General features: G+C 32.5%; 2 protein-coding genes across 7 annotated transcripts in view; one reads left to right on the top strand and one right to left on the bottom strand.

The window, feature by feature from the left end:
- Positions 1–7,685, bottom strand: part of LOC134256059 (E3 ubiquitin-protein ligase CBL-B-like) — a 33,249-nt gene extending 25,564 nt beyond the window's left edge. For all 5 annotated transcript variants that reach the window (XM_062738648.1, XM_062738650.1, XM_062738649.1 and 2 more), the window contains exons 1-3: positions 7,141–7,685; positions 1,075–1,221; positions 463–594 (exon numbers count right to left, since the gene is read on the bottom strand). In XM_062738648.1, coding sequence (XP_062594632.1) covers positions 463–594; positions 1,075–1,221; positions 7,141–7,685 — 824 coding nt within the window. The remainder of the gene's footprint in view (positions 1–462; positions 595–1,074; positions 1,222–7,140) is intronic.
- A 45-nt stretch (positions 7,686–7,730) lies between these two features.
- LOC134256060 (TBC1 domain family member 23-like) lies at positions 7,731–17,774 on the top strand. 2 transcript variants are annotated; one of them, XM_062738653.1, is made up of 18 exons: positions 7,731–7,786; positions 7,907–7,957; positions 9,312–9,420; positions 9,619–9,724; positions 9,987–10,191; positions 10,544–10,667; positions 11,575–11,699; positions 12,818–12,864; positions 12,973–13,076; positions 13,227–13,355; positions 13,593–13,688; positions 13,886–13,961; positions 14,498–14,635; positions 15,061–15,200; positions 16,010–16,128; positions 16,285–16,364; positions 16,625–16,760; positions 16,988–17,774. In XM_062738653.1, the coding sequence occupies exons 1-18, from the start codon at positions 7,731–7,733 to the stop codon at positions 17,262–17,264; spliced, it is 2,118 nt and encodes a 705-aa protein (XP_062594637.1). In that variant the 3' UTR covers positions 17,265–17,774. The 2 variants fall into 2 exon arrangements, with proteins under 2 accessions (XP_062594637.1, XP_062594638.1); XM_062738654.1 differs by having other exon boundaries at positions 7,785–7,801.
- The last annotated feature ends 1,484 nt before the right edge of the window (positions 17,775–19,258 follow it).

Here is a 19,258-nt window from a genome sequence, read left to right as displayed (position 1 = left end):
TTATCTGTATGCAATAAATTGGGGCACAATAACAATAAAACATAATCACTCTACTTATCATGCTACAGAACCTCAAAAAGTATTTATATCAATTTTCTTTGATGCAAAATATTGCAAATTGCAATTTATGACATCAGTAGTAATATAAATGTCAAATGCTGTTTAAGCCAGATAATGTTCTTTTTCAAGCCTGGTTGTGATTTTACCAGCCAGCATGTAGAGCGTTTTTTCTAAAAACACAAATCAATGCATAAGAAATTGATTATGTCTCACATAACATTATCCGGGTACTTGTTTGAAAAAAAAAAAAAAACTCTCACTTTAATTTACATTACTCATAGTAGTATACAGTGTATTCAGTCTTTTAAATTTCAAACAAAAACATTTCATTTTCATTTCCTGTTCACCTATTTCATATGTAAGCCGGTTTCATGTTTTATCTGTATCTCCTGGTATACATACCTTCCTGGTTTGTTGACATATTTCTGAAGTCTGGCTTTGACTTCGTCATATGTGAGAAATGCTACATAACCAGGGTGCGTGACTGCCAAAACATTCCAATTTCGTAACAAGTTTACCCAGGGCTGGAAAAGTCTAAATAAAAGAAACATAAAGAACATTTGTAATATACAATCATGTTAGGTCTGTCCCATGGAACCAGGGACATCCCTTTTTTTGGCAATATATCTCAAAATATACAGAAATGAGGTGGAAGCATTGATTATGAGGGACAGACAATAATCTTTTATATTTCCTACTCAATTCTTAAAAATAGTATCCTCCACAAAGATGAATATATAATATATCTGACAATTAAGATAAACAAAATGAAAATCTCATGTATGGTGAATTGGTAATGGTAATTGTATTTGGAAAATGCACTTTGTAAGCTTGCAGATATTAATAAAACATGTATGTATGATTTTGTGGATTTTTCATTTCCCTTTTTAAGCAGAGAAGAACAAAATTCAAATCTAAATTTCCAATTAATTTATTGCTCTTCAAATGTTCAGTTTAGTTATTTTCTTTTTAATACAGAGGTCACAGTATGAATGAATTATTAAGATGACATACCTGGTAAATACATCAAAGTCGAAGACGGAGATGTAGTCGTTACAGGTCAGATCAATGGTGGATTTCAATGCCATGGCCTCCAGGGGGGAACTGATGGGGTGGGTCTCCTGCAGAGTCTGACGAAACATCTTCCACGACACAATGGTACTGAAAAAAAAAAAACAGGGAAGAACCGATACAACTTTATACAGTTTTGCATTATGAGTAAAATCAGTCAATTTTTCATAAGTATTTGTCTGTACATGTATCATGAATATCATTTTATGTAGATAAATTGCATATAGCACTTGAGAAAGTATTATACTAGAATAACATATAATTTAATTCTTGGAAACAATGTTTTGCATCAATCGAATTTAAATATCCTTCAATGTACATTTACATGTATAATTATTTTGTAATTTTATGCTGCTCTTTTTCAACTCATTTTCACGTCAGATCATAAAAAAAAATCAAGGACTCTTAAATAACAATTAAGATTCAGATTCAACCTGTTCAATTAAATTTACTATTTTGGTTTTCAGTGCAATCCCACATACAGTGCTACCAAATCTGACACAGGAAGCTGACTCAGCTAGAGTTATAGATTCTATCATGAAAACAGCTAGGATTGGTGCACATTCGTACTTTTTTCAAAAGTTAAATAATTGATATTTTTTTAAATCTTCATATTAAATGCATTTAACATAATCAATATACCCCTAGTATATTACTGTACCTAACTCAAAGCAAAGGACCTGATAAATCAAAGTTTGGTCTACATGTAAGTCATATTATGAGAGTAGATTGAAGGAGGGATATATGGGTTAATTAATACTTTCTGAAATCATCCTCTACCCAATGCATCCATCCCTATAAAGAATCTGGTTCAAAGTGGGAAGATTGTGTGAAAGACATATTATATATGAATCTTACAGGATAATGCTCACTGGTACATACTTAGTAAGATCACTGACTAGAATTAATCTGGTGCACTCTTGATATAACTTTGAATACATGCATTGTTACAGGAGTATACATCAGCCACTCCCAGAAACCCACACAGAGTCAGTCACATCATTAACGGCTTTAATTATCTGCACTGGCTGGGGAATCCAGGGCTTCAGCAGCAGAAACCAATGAATTATTGAATGTGTGTACATACTGGGGAAAACTCTCACCGGAAGCTAAATCCAATATTTCATAAAAATTTTAATGTATAAATTTCATACATGTCTGACATTTAATGCTATAACTTATGGTGGTTCACCCTCCCCTTGCATCATGCAGCACTTCAAGTGATTCTCATGTATGACTTTTAAAGACATCTTATAATTAGGAGGTTTCAACACTCCCCTCCCCCTTTGTACATGACCTTGAAATTTATCTTGCAGAAAACTGGGAAGTGTAATGTAATCTTCCTGATTATGAACATCTTATGTCATAAACTTGATTGGAAGTTATCTGGTGCGCTCAAGGTAAAGACGATACACAGGTAACCTTGAAAGGGTAGCCACAGTAGAGAGCAGCCACTCCCAGCAAACCCACAGAGCAATTCATAACTGCATCAGGACTTAGGGGCCTCATCATCATAATTAAACCAATCAATTATTTGGTGTATGTACATACCGCAGATATCATCCAGAGATGATTTTTGTTGTTGTTGACCTATTCAATAATTCATGGTTTACTAAAAAATTAGTTGAATCTATTACCAATTACTATTTTGATCGATTTATGCATTTTCCTAATAAAGTGTGTGAAAAGTTTCAACATTCCAAAAAGCCCTAATATGGATGGATAGGTCAAGAGGTTATGAATTTAATTATTTTGAAATCACCAATTTCATTTTTGAAAATCAAAAGTGATGCTCACATTGAACAATATTTATGGCTGCTCCTTAAATTTAGCTTTCAAAGAAACTATATTTTATTAATCTGTCTTGAGACTCAAAGTCTCATACTGCACTAATGTACAAGTATATGAATTATTCAATATTCATCAGTTAAAAACTTCTTTCTAATGGCTGAACCTTGTGCAGTCTGAGAATACTGAAAACATATTAAAAATGCATGGAGAGCACACTTTTGGTGAGACATTAGAAGTCATGTACTTTATCTTGAAGTAGATCTCCTTCTTTGTACAAATTTAACAGTTTAAGTGACTATGTCCTGTACTTATTGCTGTCCCTGTCCTTATAGACATGACAAACCAAAAAAGTATTGATCTACATATTAAATGATACATTAATTGTTTTAAACATTTACTTTAGTTTACTTTTTTGAAAAAATGAACAATGAACATCATATTGCAAAGCTACTGTCACCAAATGTTTGCTTTTTTTATGTGGAGACTGAGATCTTTGTCAAATGTAAGTCAAGTGGTTTTTATCACAGAACACAGTTAGGCCAAAACAAAACATACTCTTGTTTCCTGTCACCCGACCTACCCTACATTTTACCCTCCGACCCTAAAAGTTTTTATTACATTTTCATTTTGGGGGGCTATTTTCCTGAAATACTAAAGTCGACCAACAATATTTATAGAACTAATACATCACAAGTGTACAGGATACCTTTACTTTATAAATCTTTATTAATAAACTTGCTTTGTAAACTGTTAACATACTGTTTTATTTTTATTATATGCTATATGTCCTGCATTCATTGAATTTTAAAAATAAATTTTTTTTCTCAAAATAAATTTTTTTCCCTACGTACCTACTAGGGATGTGCAATTTTATCGGTATACCGGTATATCACGATTTTTTGTTGCGTGATACGTATCGTGATACGGAGACCTAAATACCGGTCTTTAGGTACATATTATAAAGTCCAGTAATTATTCATTTATTTGTTCAATCTTTCAAATTACAATTACAGAAAGTATAAAAAATGTTGTAAAAAGTGAAAAGAACGGCATATCTTACCGTCCAAACATATTCATTTTATATACATAAAAATTTCAAGAAAGTAAAATTTTGTTTTTTCTAGCATATTTTTTAGAAAAATTATGACTTTTCGTATAAAATCATTGTAAAAACTGCTTTTAAAAATATCATGATATTATAGTGATATTGTTGGAAAAAATCGTGATATATCGCAATACGAAATTTTGGGCGATACCCATCCCTACTACCTACCCATTTTTTGGGGTCAGGGGACAGGAAACGAGAGTATTTTTTCTTTCGGCCTTATCATGGTTATGCGCTAGTCAAGTTCATGTATTGGCAATTTCAAAGGGTGAACAAGCATTTGGAAACTTAGATCCCCACCAAAAAACAAATGTTTGATGTAAAAATATTAATCATATTATGTGTAATTAAATTTTAAATGATAAAAGAAAAATGTCTGTAACATTAGTCAATACAAATACAGTGCATTTCTGTAGGTTAGAATCAAGACAAGAGTTATATAGACCACACTACCTCAGAAGAAATTTTTGAGCTAACATATGGACAAACTAGTACTATACTGGTATACAAGTACATGCATCTGAATATTTCTTTTCTTCCAGATCAATATTTCTTGGAAAATACGGCTTTGTTACTTATTTTATACCATGCAGAAAGCATTATCAACACATGTATATATACCAGGATACACATGACATTGAGACAACTTCCTTGTTTTTTAGACATAATCTTGTTTACTTCATATAATTTATAAGTGTGCCCTGACCTACATATATATTATTTATGATAGAATGGTGTGAACATTGTGTTCATCATGAGCACCGATGGTTACAAACTCAGGGGTTTACAATGACCTTTCAATAATCTACTGAATCTTGATTATTACAGTTTATACCAACTATAAAATTCTTGATAGACTTCACAGACTTAAAAAAATTATCTTTTAATTGAACTTTGTACATTATCAAGATTATGAACATGCAATGTCCTGTTTTCTATATCAAAAAAAAAGTTCATAAATTAGACTGAAAAGTTAAACCACACATATGTTTTTCTTTTTTCCTTATAAAACAGGGGACATAGATTCTCTGAATTTGAATTAGCTTGTATATTTTTTGTCTTTATGTGATGATCATGCAGTGTCCTAAAGCAGAATTAGGAAAACTAAGATGCTGTTGATGATGAAAGGACCTTGAACAGCAACTTTAATTCACATCAAGATCTCACAATTATATAGAGTATGATGCACACTCTACAGTACTTCACTAATAAATTTGTATTCTTCTATCCTATCAATATACTCATGTAGTCATACAGGCACTGAAAATTTCTACATACTCTTCATATGTAAAATATAAAGCTAGCACAATTGACAAAGTTCACTATCCAGTATCGAATACAAACATCTCTGTCTTAAAAAAAATTGATAATGCATTATTTAAATAATACATAATATACATCTGTACATGCTAAAATTGATTTAATATGATTAAAAAAAATGTGTGCAGGTAAAACAACCTTGCTAAGTGGAAATGTAATGCCTGGTAGAGATGTTGGGAAAATTAACAGGGAAAAAAGTAAAGAGACAGGCACCAACTTAAATCTATTTAATCTAAAAATTTCATGCTGTATCTAATCAAACTTGTTTGAATTTCTTCCTCATCCTGATAAAAAAAGGGGGACAAATTCAGGTGATATGTAGCAAAAGTTTTTGATTAAATTAAGTCTGCCACTATTTAAACTTGTGTTTCAAGCATAAACTTTAATATGTAACATGTGTGATATAAAGATAAAAGTATTTGTTTAAGAATGTCTTAATGCATTGCAAATATTACATTTACACAAAGAGTATATTTTGCATACATCAGCAGTCTTCGAAATAACCTGGGTGCCCCATGCCCGGGACCTGGTAAATTTGCCAGCGGGCATTTTAAAATTCTCAAATTACATGCCCGAAGGGCATGTGTTGATTTTTCTTTCGACTCGCAATGTTTATTTGCCATTTCTTCTGCCATACCCCAGTTATTCGTGTAAACTTGCTATATATAAATTCTGTTCAGCTAAACCGGCCAACAAACCACTAGCATGTGAACAAAATCGCAAAAGAAAAATGGCAGACAGGCATGTCATGGTTGATTCAAAACTCTGAAAACAATTTAATCTTAAGATCTAGAGAATTTAAAAACAGAAACACTGTCCTTAGTTAATAGTTATAGCTAATAAAAAAACCTTATGTTTTTGATGCACAATCATATCTGCTATATGAATGAATTTTGAGTAGGGCATGTACAAATTTCAATGGGCTGGGTTAAAATTATCGGTATACATGCCCGAAGGGCATGTGCTGAATAAGAATTGTTGTGAAGACTGCATCAGGCACATGTAAATATACTTCTGTAATAGTAAATGAGCAGATGTAAATGGGTGAATGGGGCTCATGAGCTATTAGAGTAAAAATCATTACATTTACACATGACAAAGAGTATATTTTGCATACATCATACACATGTAAATATACTTCTGTAATAGTAAATGAGCAGATGTAAATGGGTGAATGGGGCTCATGAGCTATTAGAGTAAAAATCATTCTGTAAAATACAAAGAAAAGAAAACACATAAAAAGGGCACCACAAAGCAGAGCATCCCATTGCAAAGAGCATATCTATAAATTCAGACAACATTTGACATCTATCCCGATGCAAATTACGTCACTTAAGTTTTGCTCAGGACGTAACATACACAAACCATTGCATTACTCTATCCCCTCCAACTCTGTTGTGAGGGAATAATAACAAAGCTGCATGTAATGCTGCATGTAGAGAGCAATGACGATCATGTCCATAACATCATCTTCCACCATTAGGGCATGACACCTAATTGAAGGGAAATAATCCATGGGGCCTGAAAAGAATTTGAACCAGCCCCTGCCCTCCTCCCTTTCCCAAACTCTAGATGGGTCTGCTACACTAAAAAATATTGAACTACATGGGGGTCGGTGAATGAACCATCTGACTGATGTATGTAAAAAGTTTAAAAAGACAACTGTGGATACAGGATACAGTGGTCTTCTGGCATTTATTACTGCAACTAAGGGAAGCTACACCCAAAAATTATCCAAACATATCGGAAGAATCCCCTGTAAACACGTGCAACTATGAACTTCTCTCGCTTACCGATCCCCAAATGACTTTCTCCACCACTCTGCTGCATCACTTTTTGTTATGCGAAAATTATCACCTGCAAACTGTCCATTTGGATATATTGCTTTAAGCTCTGCAAGCATGTGAGAAAACACTAGAGATAACTTAGTTAAATTTCGTCTGTAGTGAGAATTTTCGTCGAACATTTTTTCCTTGCCTTCTTTGAAAAGTTTTATTGTGGCTTTACACTTATTCATAAGATTCTCTATAAACACCCGGAAGTAGTCATTTTCATTCAAAGTATTTAATTTATCGTCATGTTTATTGTAAATTAAACGGAGATGTTGGTAAGTGTCTGGCAGTAGATCCAAAATAAAAGGAGGACTGTTTCTCAAATTCATTCTTGGATGTTGACACAATTTCACAACTTTGTCCATTAATTTCCATGATTTTTCGATGGTCTTTTTATCAACAACAAGTTTAGGTGTTGCTAAGACTCCCTGAAGAATAGATCCAATCATTCCCCCAAAATTTTTACTCTGGGCGTTTCGATTGCGATCCTTAGGTCCCATCGCCATTTTGCTGGGGCAGCTTCCTGGTTCAATACCTCATTCTCACTTTTTATGTTCCTCGTTTCCGTTATACGGTCATTTGGAAATGGGGTAAAATATTATGGAATGTAAGATTGTATAATGTATGATCTTTGATATAACGCAAAAGAATTTTAGAATACACTTTACATTATTTTCCAGAGTGTAAATTAGATGTATGAATAATTTTACGACATCTAACATTTCAGTTTACGACTACACGTCATAAACATGGCCGACGGAATAGATGACACAAGCTGGTAAAACATTAAAATCAAGATTTTTGATAAAATTTTGAGTAAAAAATTTATAAAATTTATTAAAAAACAATGTTTCTTCTTATCCCAATAAGCTATAATTGAAATTATTCGAAATTGAACAACAGAAAACTCAACATTCACTTTAATGCAAGTTTTTCACTTGATATTTTGATCATGTGACTAGCAGGTATTAAAATCAATTAAAAGAAAAGTGTGACAAACAGAATAAAAAAAATAGATTGCATTGTTTCATAGATTACGCTAGTATTGGTAGTAAATAGCTTAATCAATGAAACGAGGATCTGTAATGATCACAAAATATTCTTGAATCTGCATGAAGACAAAAACAGGTCCAGCACAATCTCTTGATTTAGCTATATAGCTTTATAAAGCTATCCAGAGTAGTTTGATTAAGCTATTTTATCACACTTTTTTCTCAAGTGTGTTATTTTTCAGCATGTACAAAAAGTCGCATTTAGGTGAAGTGATATTCAACTTTGAACTTTTTTAAATACAATGCATCTAAACATGCTAAAAATCACTCACCTGTTACGTCTCCTTGTGAGACATTTTATTCAAAGTTCTAAAAGTTTTGGGGCTATTATCTGACTGGAATGCTGTTGAAGGAGAAATTGTGGGATTCTTATGAGATGCAGAGTCAATTCAATAGCATGGACTGAGACAGAAATATATGTAGAGACAGTGTGGACAGACATTTTAGGTGAAAATGAAAAAAAAAAATGTTTTTAAACCCAGAAAGACCAGTGGGGGTACAACATAAACAAACCGGAGTTGCTTACTTTTCTCTCTTATAATGTATAGTGGGGTATTTTTTTGTGGAGCGATTATTTTGGGGTTTTGATGATTTATTCCTGTTGCAAACATGTTGAATAAGTGTAATAAATTATTTATTACACTTATTCAACATGTTTGCAACAAGAATTATAAATATAAATTGTGAAAAAAAATGTCAAATAAGCCCCGGGGTTGAATATCGGAAGGTGGGGGGGGGGGGGGGGTCCTGTCCACAAGTACCTGTGGATTTATCATCAGAATATCTAGGACAAGTTCTGTTTTGGGTACGTTCGAGCCATTTTGGACAGGGTTATGCCCCTTGGACTTAGAGAAAAATTCAAATAATTTGGGGGGGGGGGGCATAAGTATTTTACAAACATCTCTTGTTAAATATCAGTTTGTGTGGTAACTAAATATCATACATTTTCAAAGAACAGTGTTATGAGCTCCTAAACATGTATAAATATTAATTATCAAAACCCACCACATTGATTTTTTTTCATTGTCAAGTATTTTTGCACTTTGATCATGTTGATTTATACATTTAATATTTTTGCAGGATAACTGATTTGGAAACGGCACTTGTTGAAAGTTGTGATTTTGGAACTCTCAAGAACATATGTAAATGTAGACCTGTTCCAGATCATTTGAGACCAGAGGTTTGGCAGGTATTAACTTTTGTCTGACCTTTTCTTTCCCTATTGTTTATGTCAAATCTGATATGTACCATATGTGCCATACACATTTCAAATATGTTTTTCTTTTTTAAATAGATTTCATTGTTTTCTATTAAGTTTAACATATTTATTTGTCAAACTGTGGCTTGAAAATACTCTTTGATCATTTTCAAACTTTTTCATTTTTAGATTTGTCTTAATGTGCAGAGTAAAGGGGATGCTTTGAGTTCATTTGATGGATTGTATGATCTTGATGAACAGGGAATAGTTAGAGAAGATTGCAAAGCTCTAGTTGGTATGATGTCTCTGTATCTGGTATCTTTAGATTCCAATCCTCAGCACACCAGCTTAAGTTCTCATATTGCTGAGCATTACTTTTAAAAGGCATATCCCCCATTAATTTTTGGCTAGGCATTGAAATATAATTTGTAATAAATTTATGCCCACATATTATAGCACTTTTCATTGATGTTGCTTTTGATTAAAGACACAATTTTGAATGGATATTAAAGTACGAGTCTTAATTTTAAATACATTTTCCAATTCTTTTCTTCCAGACAAACTTGGAAATGAGGAAGAAGACAAAGTTTCAGTTGTCAGTGATTTAGAATCCATCATTACATTCTTTTCGAAATCCAGAAATGAGAAATATACATCAGACAATGGATGGCTAGAAGTCATACAACCCTTGCTGGCACTTAAATTAACCAGATCCCAGCTCTATAACTGTTTCTATTCCATCATCAACAAGTTTATTCCTAGGTACATTAATTTAACATTTTTGATGCAAAATGAATTTTCAAATTTTAGGCACTTTACACAAATGAGAAAAAAATTAAGTATTATCCATACCTCAGTTTTTCTGAGGACCACTCTTACAGTACACACAATGTTATCCCTGACAATTCTAATGTGTCCTATTGCACATGATTCCTAGAGTATCACGTGAATGTTCTATTTTGTTATGCATGTATCCTGTCAGGTTAATATGATTGTAATATATTTTGGTTTATTACCTCCTTACTCAGTACTCACCATGAGAAATGTGGGTAGAAGTATACTAAATAAAGATTTTATCAATGGAGTGACATTAATTTCATATTCAAATTTTCAGGGATTGTGTCAAAGGAGGAAAACCATTCCATTTGTTTCGCTTGCTCCTACAGTACCATGACCCTGAGTTGAGCTCATTTCTGGACACAAAGAAGATCATGCCAGATCTTTACTGCCATTCATGGGTATGCTTCAGCAGGGATATCAAGCTTTCAAATTTAAAAATATTAAACTAACAAGCAATCACCTCCTTTTCCGTCCTTAAAACAGTCCTTGTGTTTTAACAGCTTTAAGTTTGATAATTATTACTTAATATAAGATTGAACCTGATACATGTGATTTTTGAGGTAGATTTATCAAATAGAAACTAACATCACTTATGTACATACATATATATAGATTTTGTACTGTTTCTTAGGACATTTTTGGGGAGGACTAAAATGTGTCAGCCTGTATATGTCATAGATTGACTTTACTGATACTGACAATAGGCAATACTATTTTGGGAAATAAAAGAGAAGAGGTGAAAGTAGTATTTTAATTATGCCTTATTCTGGTTATGTATTGGGGTAGTGATGGCTGCTTAACCTTTTTAAAGCAATCATCAATTGATTGTACATATACATGTACTATTTAAGGTCAGACGACACGTTCCTCAAAAATATATAATTTTTCCTAAGAATTTGTCATTGAAGTAAAGGTAATTAGACAAGTTTCCTCACAAAAAATCAGGATACCTTACCAGGCATTTGGCCAAGATACCATAGGGTCATATTTCTTATATAACCCTTATGGGTAATCTTCTAAATGGCCTATAACACAATTTTTGGTGTACTTATTATTAAAAACATTTTTAAAACAATGTAGAAATCAATAGAGAATGACAAATATGAATAATTTTTATATAATACCAAGAGATACAAAACATTTATTTGAGGAACATGTCATCTGACCTTAACTTGTACACATGCAAATATATAGATTGCTGATGATATACAAGTTATTTACTAATTTGGAAATAAAATTTATGTGTGAACATAGAGAGTTGAATTTTGATTGTTATCTTTGAGGATGCCTGATTTCTCTTCACAGTTCAGAAGTCTGTTTGCTGCTCCTTGTGATCTTCAAGTCATACAGGTGATGTGGGATGTATACTTCCAACATGGAGACCAATTTCTGACATTTTTTATGGCTCTTGTCATCTTGGTTAATGCAAGGTTGGTACAAAATATAGAACATTTAGGCCATCCTTAAAAAATTGTTTTTTTGCGGTAACGCGACCGACTCACCAAAATCCACCCGACTGGATTTTTTTTATCGGTTCAAAAATCTTTTTTTTTTTTTACGTATCCATTTTCCGTTTTTATCTGATTGATATTTTTTTTTTTACGTCTCAGTTACACCGACGCTTTATCTTTCCCCCCAGTACTATTAAAACGTCTTTGTGATCTACAAATTTAGAGATGGCGTCCGAGAAGGTTGCGGGAAATATTGACTCTATAGTAATAGTTCTGTCAGTTACAGTAAATTTTAAAGGAAAATCATCTTAATTACTAGGCAAAAAAAAAATATTGTGCGTCAGTTCCACCTTACAGATACATGGTATGATGTTTACGAGATCGCCACAAAATTGGTGGCAGACAAAATTCCACATGGGATGATTGCGGATTTGCAGCTAATTAATAAACTATCAAAATCTTAAACCTCGTAAATATCACACCCCCGAAACACTAGATTAGTGTGGAGTCAGTTATTTGAGGTACGTGGCTGATGAGAGTCACTTTCTTAGAAAAAGTTTGCCTAAAAAGAACTGATGTGTTCTGATATTTGAGCAATAAAAGATTGAATTCATTTAGAATGCTTTAATTTTCCTGTTTGATAAGTAAGGTGAAAATTGAGACATAGTTAATACCTCTATATCATCGAAATTTATTTCTGACATTTTGTCTCAAAAAAAAAAAAAAAAAAAAAAAAAAAGCCTACCTACCTACTCACACCTAAAATGATGAGGCGCGTTACCGCAAAAAATAATTTTTTTAAGGATGGCCTTATATGACTTTTATACCCTGATAAAACTTGATATAAAGTTAGGAGTAATGAAATTTAAAACAGAGAGAGAATTTTTTGGCAAAAATACAGCTCACTATTAAACTGTCTAATAAGAACAGTATCCAATTAAATAAACCTTTGTTCTAAAGTCTCTTTACAACTAGACTAACACTTTCTTTAAGTATCTTATCATCAATATTCCATATTCCAAGATATCTTGAAGTTTTTCTTTGGTCCCATTGCATCGGTTAAGGAGGTTTAACTTTTCTTGACATTTTCATTTCAGAGATCAAATTTTGGCAGGAGAATTGGATTCAAAGCAGCAAATTACAGGTACTTTAAAACTTTTAAGTGTAAAAGAGGAATAAAGTTTCTATAAAAGTTCATAATATATATCTTTCCTTGGGGTAATCTCATTGACTTTGATTTTTTTTAATTCAGAAATGCTGACATCCTTCCCCTCAGGTCTAGAGGCAGAGGACATTGAGGATTTCTGTGCCTTAGCACAGTACTATGCCACCAAAACCCCACAGTCTTTCAGAAGGGTATGAAATATAAACACATTAAAACCATAGAGCATTTGTAAGGACTCTTAAAACTTTACCATCATTAATGCTACAGTAAATATGAGAGAATTAGTTTAGTTCTCTACTGAATCAATTTTTAAGAAACAAGGTTATGCCTGTTTTCTGTAGGATTACCAGAGTCCATTATTTGGTAACAGTATGATCCCAGGAGGAAAGGAGGAGGATCTACTAGTTTCACAGGCATTATGTTTACCGGTTTCTGTGTCAGAACTTCTTCAGAACAACAGCCAAGCAGGAGTGAGTAATATTGTTTGAATATGGCTACACCTAGATTAGAACTTAGTAACCTAATGATCAATATGAATGAAAATGTGTAAAATAAAGTAAACCTAAGAGAATGTTGTTTTTAGATATTGCTGTGATCCAAATAGACAACTGAAAATGGAACAGATAAAGTAATCATATACATGTATGTAGTGTACCAGTTAATTACATGCACATGTACTGTATTATGAATCCCTTTCTTGTTGACAGGGTGATGGTGTGCGGTACTTTGTGGTGGACTGTCGACCAGCTGACCAGTACAACAGTGGACATCTACGTACAGCGTTCCATCTAGACGCAAATCTGGTAAGTTTCTAAAACATTACAGATGTATTTCCTGTAGTAATGTGACTACTTTGGGAAAAAAATTAGGGTTTATTGAATTTTCATGAAAAATTATTTTTCATGATGCATTAATGCAATTCCAGTATATTCCTAGTGGCAGAATCAAGCAATGTTAAGTGATTTGAGATGTCACTGAATAATAAGTTGTTGCTTTGTAGATGTTACAGAATCCCAGAGAGTTCAGTACTGCTGTACAGGCTTTGTTAGCAGCACAACAACAGTCAATATCCTCAGGTCAGTCACTTCTACTTTTGTCTTGGATAAACACTACAAAGTGATTATCATATGCTGCCTATTTTGCTGCTTTGGAACAGAATGAAATCATCAAATAAACACTGATTTAAACAGAATTTAAAGTAGAATTAAAAATGTAATCGTAAATTGAATAAAATATTGTGAACTCCAAATCATGGGATAAAAATATTTTATTTAGAATTAATCTTTATATAAGTGTATAGAGTACTTGTATTTGAAAAGATTATTTATTTCTATATGTGGTAAAATTGACAATGAATAATTGGATACAGTATTATTGTGTTTTCAAGTGCAAATGTCTTTAAAAATGATTGTGTTGAATTAGCCTGTAGTTCCTTTCAAATTTTCATAATCCAGAGTGTATCTTTCGTAACACTGTTCCGATTACTTTCTTGGACTATGTATATCTTTTTTCTTTATTAAAAGCTAGGTATTTTAAAAAGAACAATTTGTACCTGAAGATGAGTACTTATGCTGCTATAAGCTCATTTTAAATTAACATCTGGATTTTCTAGGTTCAGTAGCTGGAGGAGAACACCTTTGTTTTATCGGCAGTGGGCGGGAGGAGGAAGATCAGTATGTCCATATGGTCATCGCCAACTTCCTACAGAAACACTATCAATATGTCAGTTTCGCCAAGGGAGGCTATCAAAGTATGGAAACAAATATGTTTATTGTCCACATCGTGAAAGAATTATCAATGTTTATGCAAAGTTTCTGATGTATTCAGTAAGCAGATTTGGAAATTTAAAAATTAAGGAATTTGTTTTTTACAAATACATGTATGTACAATACTCTTGCAAAATTATAACTCTCTTGAAATATTATGAGTAATGGCATATTGAATTTACTATATACAGGGTTATTTTTGCCCTTTCACTCTTGCAAACAATTTTGCCCCATTTTAAATTCGCTCAGTCATAATTTTGAATAAAGAAATTATACTATATTTTTTGAATTCGCCCAACTTAAAATTTGCCCAAATGAGGGTAAGGCGAAAAGGGGCCAAAATAAAATGGGGGTGACAATGTTCTGTATACAGTATTCTTGATAATGTAAATTTTTCCTTTTTGTCCAGGTTTACATGAAATTTTAAAGGACAGATTATCAGAGGGACTAACAAGTCATAATCCAAAACACTGTATTGTGTGTAACCCAGAGGCATGCAACAGCTCAAGCGATATGGAGAATGGGGAAGATTTTCATAGAAATGGAAAAGTAAATATGCATAATTGTTGTTGTGATGATCCATCATACCATTTTAAAAGATATCCTTTCATTATTATTTAACAGTCAAATAGAATGTAAACAGAAAATGGATTACTTCGTAAACCTTTCTATTAGGGATGGCAATCGAATACAGAATTGCTAATCGGTTAACTGCAAGACGTTCTGACTGATTAACCGGTTAAATGTATCAAAATCTTGATATATTTTTTTCTTAAGTAGCTCTATTCATGTACACAAGAAGATTAAAATAGTGTAAAGTCATATACAGACATTCATTAAGTCATATACATACATAATTTAATTTACAATGTTTGTTTAGTTATTTATTCAGTGGATATCTACAAGAGACAAACTTTCAAATCGCAGTGCTTAATGATGGTTATCGTTAAAGAATTACCGGACAGTTGGGGTAACGACATGATGTTTTAACAGTAATTACTCGGTAATACTTCAAACACAAACTGACCAATTACCTCACAGTCCCAATCCGGAGAACCATATTTACATCTAAGTCAGCTTGGATGTGTGAAAATGCTGAATTATAAACATTTAAGCAGTGATTTCTTTTTTCGTAAATGAATTTTAATTTGCATTCAAATTAACATAAATTCTATTTTTTCCGACTTACAAATTACAGATTTTCTAAACGATTGCCATCGTTCTGACCGAGTAATTGGTTAACCGGTTACAAATTGCCATCCCTAGTTTCTATTTTGTCATACTATACTCAGATATTAATCAGTTTAATTCATATGTTAATTTTTTTAAAATTCTAACTATGTTTTATTATTTGTTAGGGTGAGGAAAATGGTGAATCATTCTTTGGAAAATTAACATCTACAGTGAAGAGCAAGTCAGCTGTGATGAAACAAAAGCTAACGGATTACATTAAAAATGAGCATCAAATGCAGGAAAGGTAAGCTATTCTGTGGGTGTGCAAGTTCATTGTTTATTTTCTGAGTTACCTCCCTTGAAAACATTATGGAATCCTCTCTTTATGAAACAGAATTTTAATGTTATGGAATTTAATGTTTTTATTTGTGTATGATGGAGAAGTTTTATTTTTGGACAGGCATGTCAGCAATACAGACCGTGTGGGCAAGAGATACAGAAACATGGCCAATGTCTTTTCTATTGGTGATGATGATGATGGTAAGATAAATTGTAGCAGGAAATCTTTTGTCATGGCATTAAGATATAAACTCCTTCACTTTTGTAGAAGATGTGAAATTAACTTTTAAAGACAGATGATTATGAAATATGTTTTCTCGGTTATAAAAGTGATGACAGATGCATGTAAAAAATGTATCAACTTTGAAAAAAAAACTTATCCTATTCAAATCTTGCCGACGATTTAATACTTTATTGTAAAGGGGTTTCCCTTCTCAAATTGATTTTTTTTTTATTGCTAGGTGATGATCAAGCTGGGAACTCTGATGATGGTGAAAGAAAAGAAGTTGTAAATGTGGAAGTTTGGCTAAAGAAGCCTGATGTCAGATACTCTTGTAAATGTCAAGAGGTCATCGGTAATGGATACATGTTTCCAAGGTAGGTGAAAGATTTCATAAGCAAGTCAGATCCTTCCACTTATAAGAAATAAATTATCAAAATACATACAAGCATGTCTTACAAAATTCACCCCACGGTTCATTTTGTTTCCATGGACAAAATGGATATTAAGGGGCTGGCTTTAAAGCAAACGCAATCGATCAAAATAACCAATAGTCATTTGACATTTGAAGTGATATTTACATGTATTTTCAAATATTTTATAGTTATGTGTTGGTGACAGACACTCATTTATATGTACTTCGAGAGATCCCCAACAGAAAAAATATGGCACATATTCAGGCAAGGCGGGCTTTAGGAAGTGTGGTAAAAATTACATCCAAAAGAAAACACCCAGACTTTATCACATTCAAGTATGGCTCTGTGGATGGAGAGGTTATTCAAGTAACAGACATTGACCGATTTCTAATGCCACAAGCACCAGAGGCAACTAAAGTTATCAAACAACAAATTATTAAAGTGTTGGATGCATTGGAAAGCTGAGTGTGATTCTAAAACTTTTCTCATTTGGATGCCCTGTATTTTCATTCAGAACAAATGTTGTCTATAGTCAAAGATGTTGAGATTTATTGACAAATAATACATAAAATGTATTCAAAGTTCATTTGCAATGTTATTGCTCTTTATAATTAGGAACTTTTGAAAGTTTTCCATCTTTTATTTAGTTCTCTGCTGTTATGATAATTTTGTTCTCAGCTTTGACTCACTGCATATCAGAGTAATATATTGAACATTTATTCAACTAAAGATACATGTATGTTTGAGTACAGTTTTTTTTTTCTTTTTGTTGAGAGCTGGTTTGTAACCTTTATTTATTTCTATAACTATTACTTCCTGTGATACAATATTTAATTTTTGTCTTTCTATGGATTTATGTAGTTCATGTGTTTTTTGTTTCTCAATGCATGTATCATATTTTTTTTACAGATTTTATTTTTTGCTGCATTAATTTTCCATGAAATTACCTCCTAAGTAAAATGTTTATTTGAAAACCAAATACTGTGGAATCATCATTGTTCGTGGGGGACCAATGTTCGTGGCTTTCGTGGGTAACCCTGACCCACGAATTTAAATCCCCACGAACGTATATACAAACATTTGGTTTATCATTTGTTAAAAGTTATTTACATCGTAAAACAATTGTTACCCTTGTGTCCGAGTGATCTTGCATAAAGAAGACGATCTGCATGTTGTTAATTATTGACACGAAACCAACATTAAAACAAAAAAATATTAAGTATCAAAGACATCGAGAACTATATACAATAAGTAATAAAATGATAAATACAACTGTTAAATTTAAGTAGTGTTTACATTATAGTCCAACACGCTCAAATGCCCCTTCGATGAGGTCAATTTTTAGTGCGATTTTGGAGTGGGTGCTAATTAGCCAATTAGCATGATTTGATTTCAGGGTAAACGTTTTTAGGTCAATTTTGGCATTGTTGTCGTAGTTCTCATGTCACAGGTTGAATTATAATTAATTAATTAATGTTACTAATTATCATTCCTATCATTCGGCTGTAATTTGTCGGTGCAAGCCGCCGGTACATTTTTGTTTTCACAAGAGAGATAACTTAAATAAGCATTATTGACGGGGTTATCCTTCTTTGTTTTAATGTTGGAGGGAAAAAATCGAAATGGAACTTGTTACCAACGAAATTACGTCCCCACGAACCAGGAAATTTTTGGCTACCCACGAACATTGACCCCCACGAATAAAAATGATTCCACAGTATACTTCCTCCACAAAACTCAATTTGTCACCGAAATACCGGTACTTTACTATGAGCATGGTTTTAGAACTCCTTTAATGAGAAAGGATAGTGCATATATTATATGGGCATATTGCAATACAAAGGATAAAACACACAAAAATAGAAATATTTTTTCTTAGTTTTAATGCTGCCTTTAATGCATAGAAGAAAACCCACCTTAGTCTAAAAAGTATTATTTCATGGGGAATTTTTATCTGATATATAGCATGCACACAAATATTAAGTTCTCTAAAATACTTGTATTCTTTTACATCAAAACTGGTTTAACCTTTCGGGTCTTGTACACACTTATCCATGCATATTCAACAATATAATGACTCATATAATCATTTTTTTAAATATATTTTTAGCTGGGTTTGATAAGGTATATTAAGAGATTCTTCCAACACAAGAAATCAAGTGTGATCTTACAAACTACATGTACAACCTGATGGGGAAGATATTGTTTGATTTAGAGTTGTCATTTTGACAATCATACTGAGGAGATATGCCTTGCCACATAGTAGCCTGAGATGCGTTACTAATGATGGTTGTCATTTGTTCTTTTCTAGTAATAATGCTTTCAAATGTTTGATTAAATCTTTGTGCATCATTTTGTACAGTCGTTTGGCCAGTTCCGGATTTTGGCCAGTTCCGAATGATTAGTAATGTAACGACTGATAATTAATAAATTCAACGGTGTAAAAATAAATTGTTTCT

This window comes from Saccostrea cucullata, unplaced genomic scaffold (genome assembly GCF_032062105.1).
Source record: "Saccostrea cucullata isolate Sc308-1 unplaced genomic scaffold, CSIRO_AGI_Scuc_v1 ctg141, whole genome shotgun sequence".
NCBI classification, from domain to species: Eukaryota; Metazoa; Mollusca; class Bivalvia; order Ostreida; family Ostreidae; genus Saccostrea; species Saccostrea cuccullata.
This window is presented reverse-complemented; position numbering and strand designations above follow the sequence as displayed.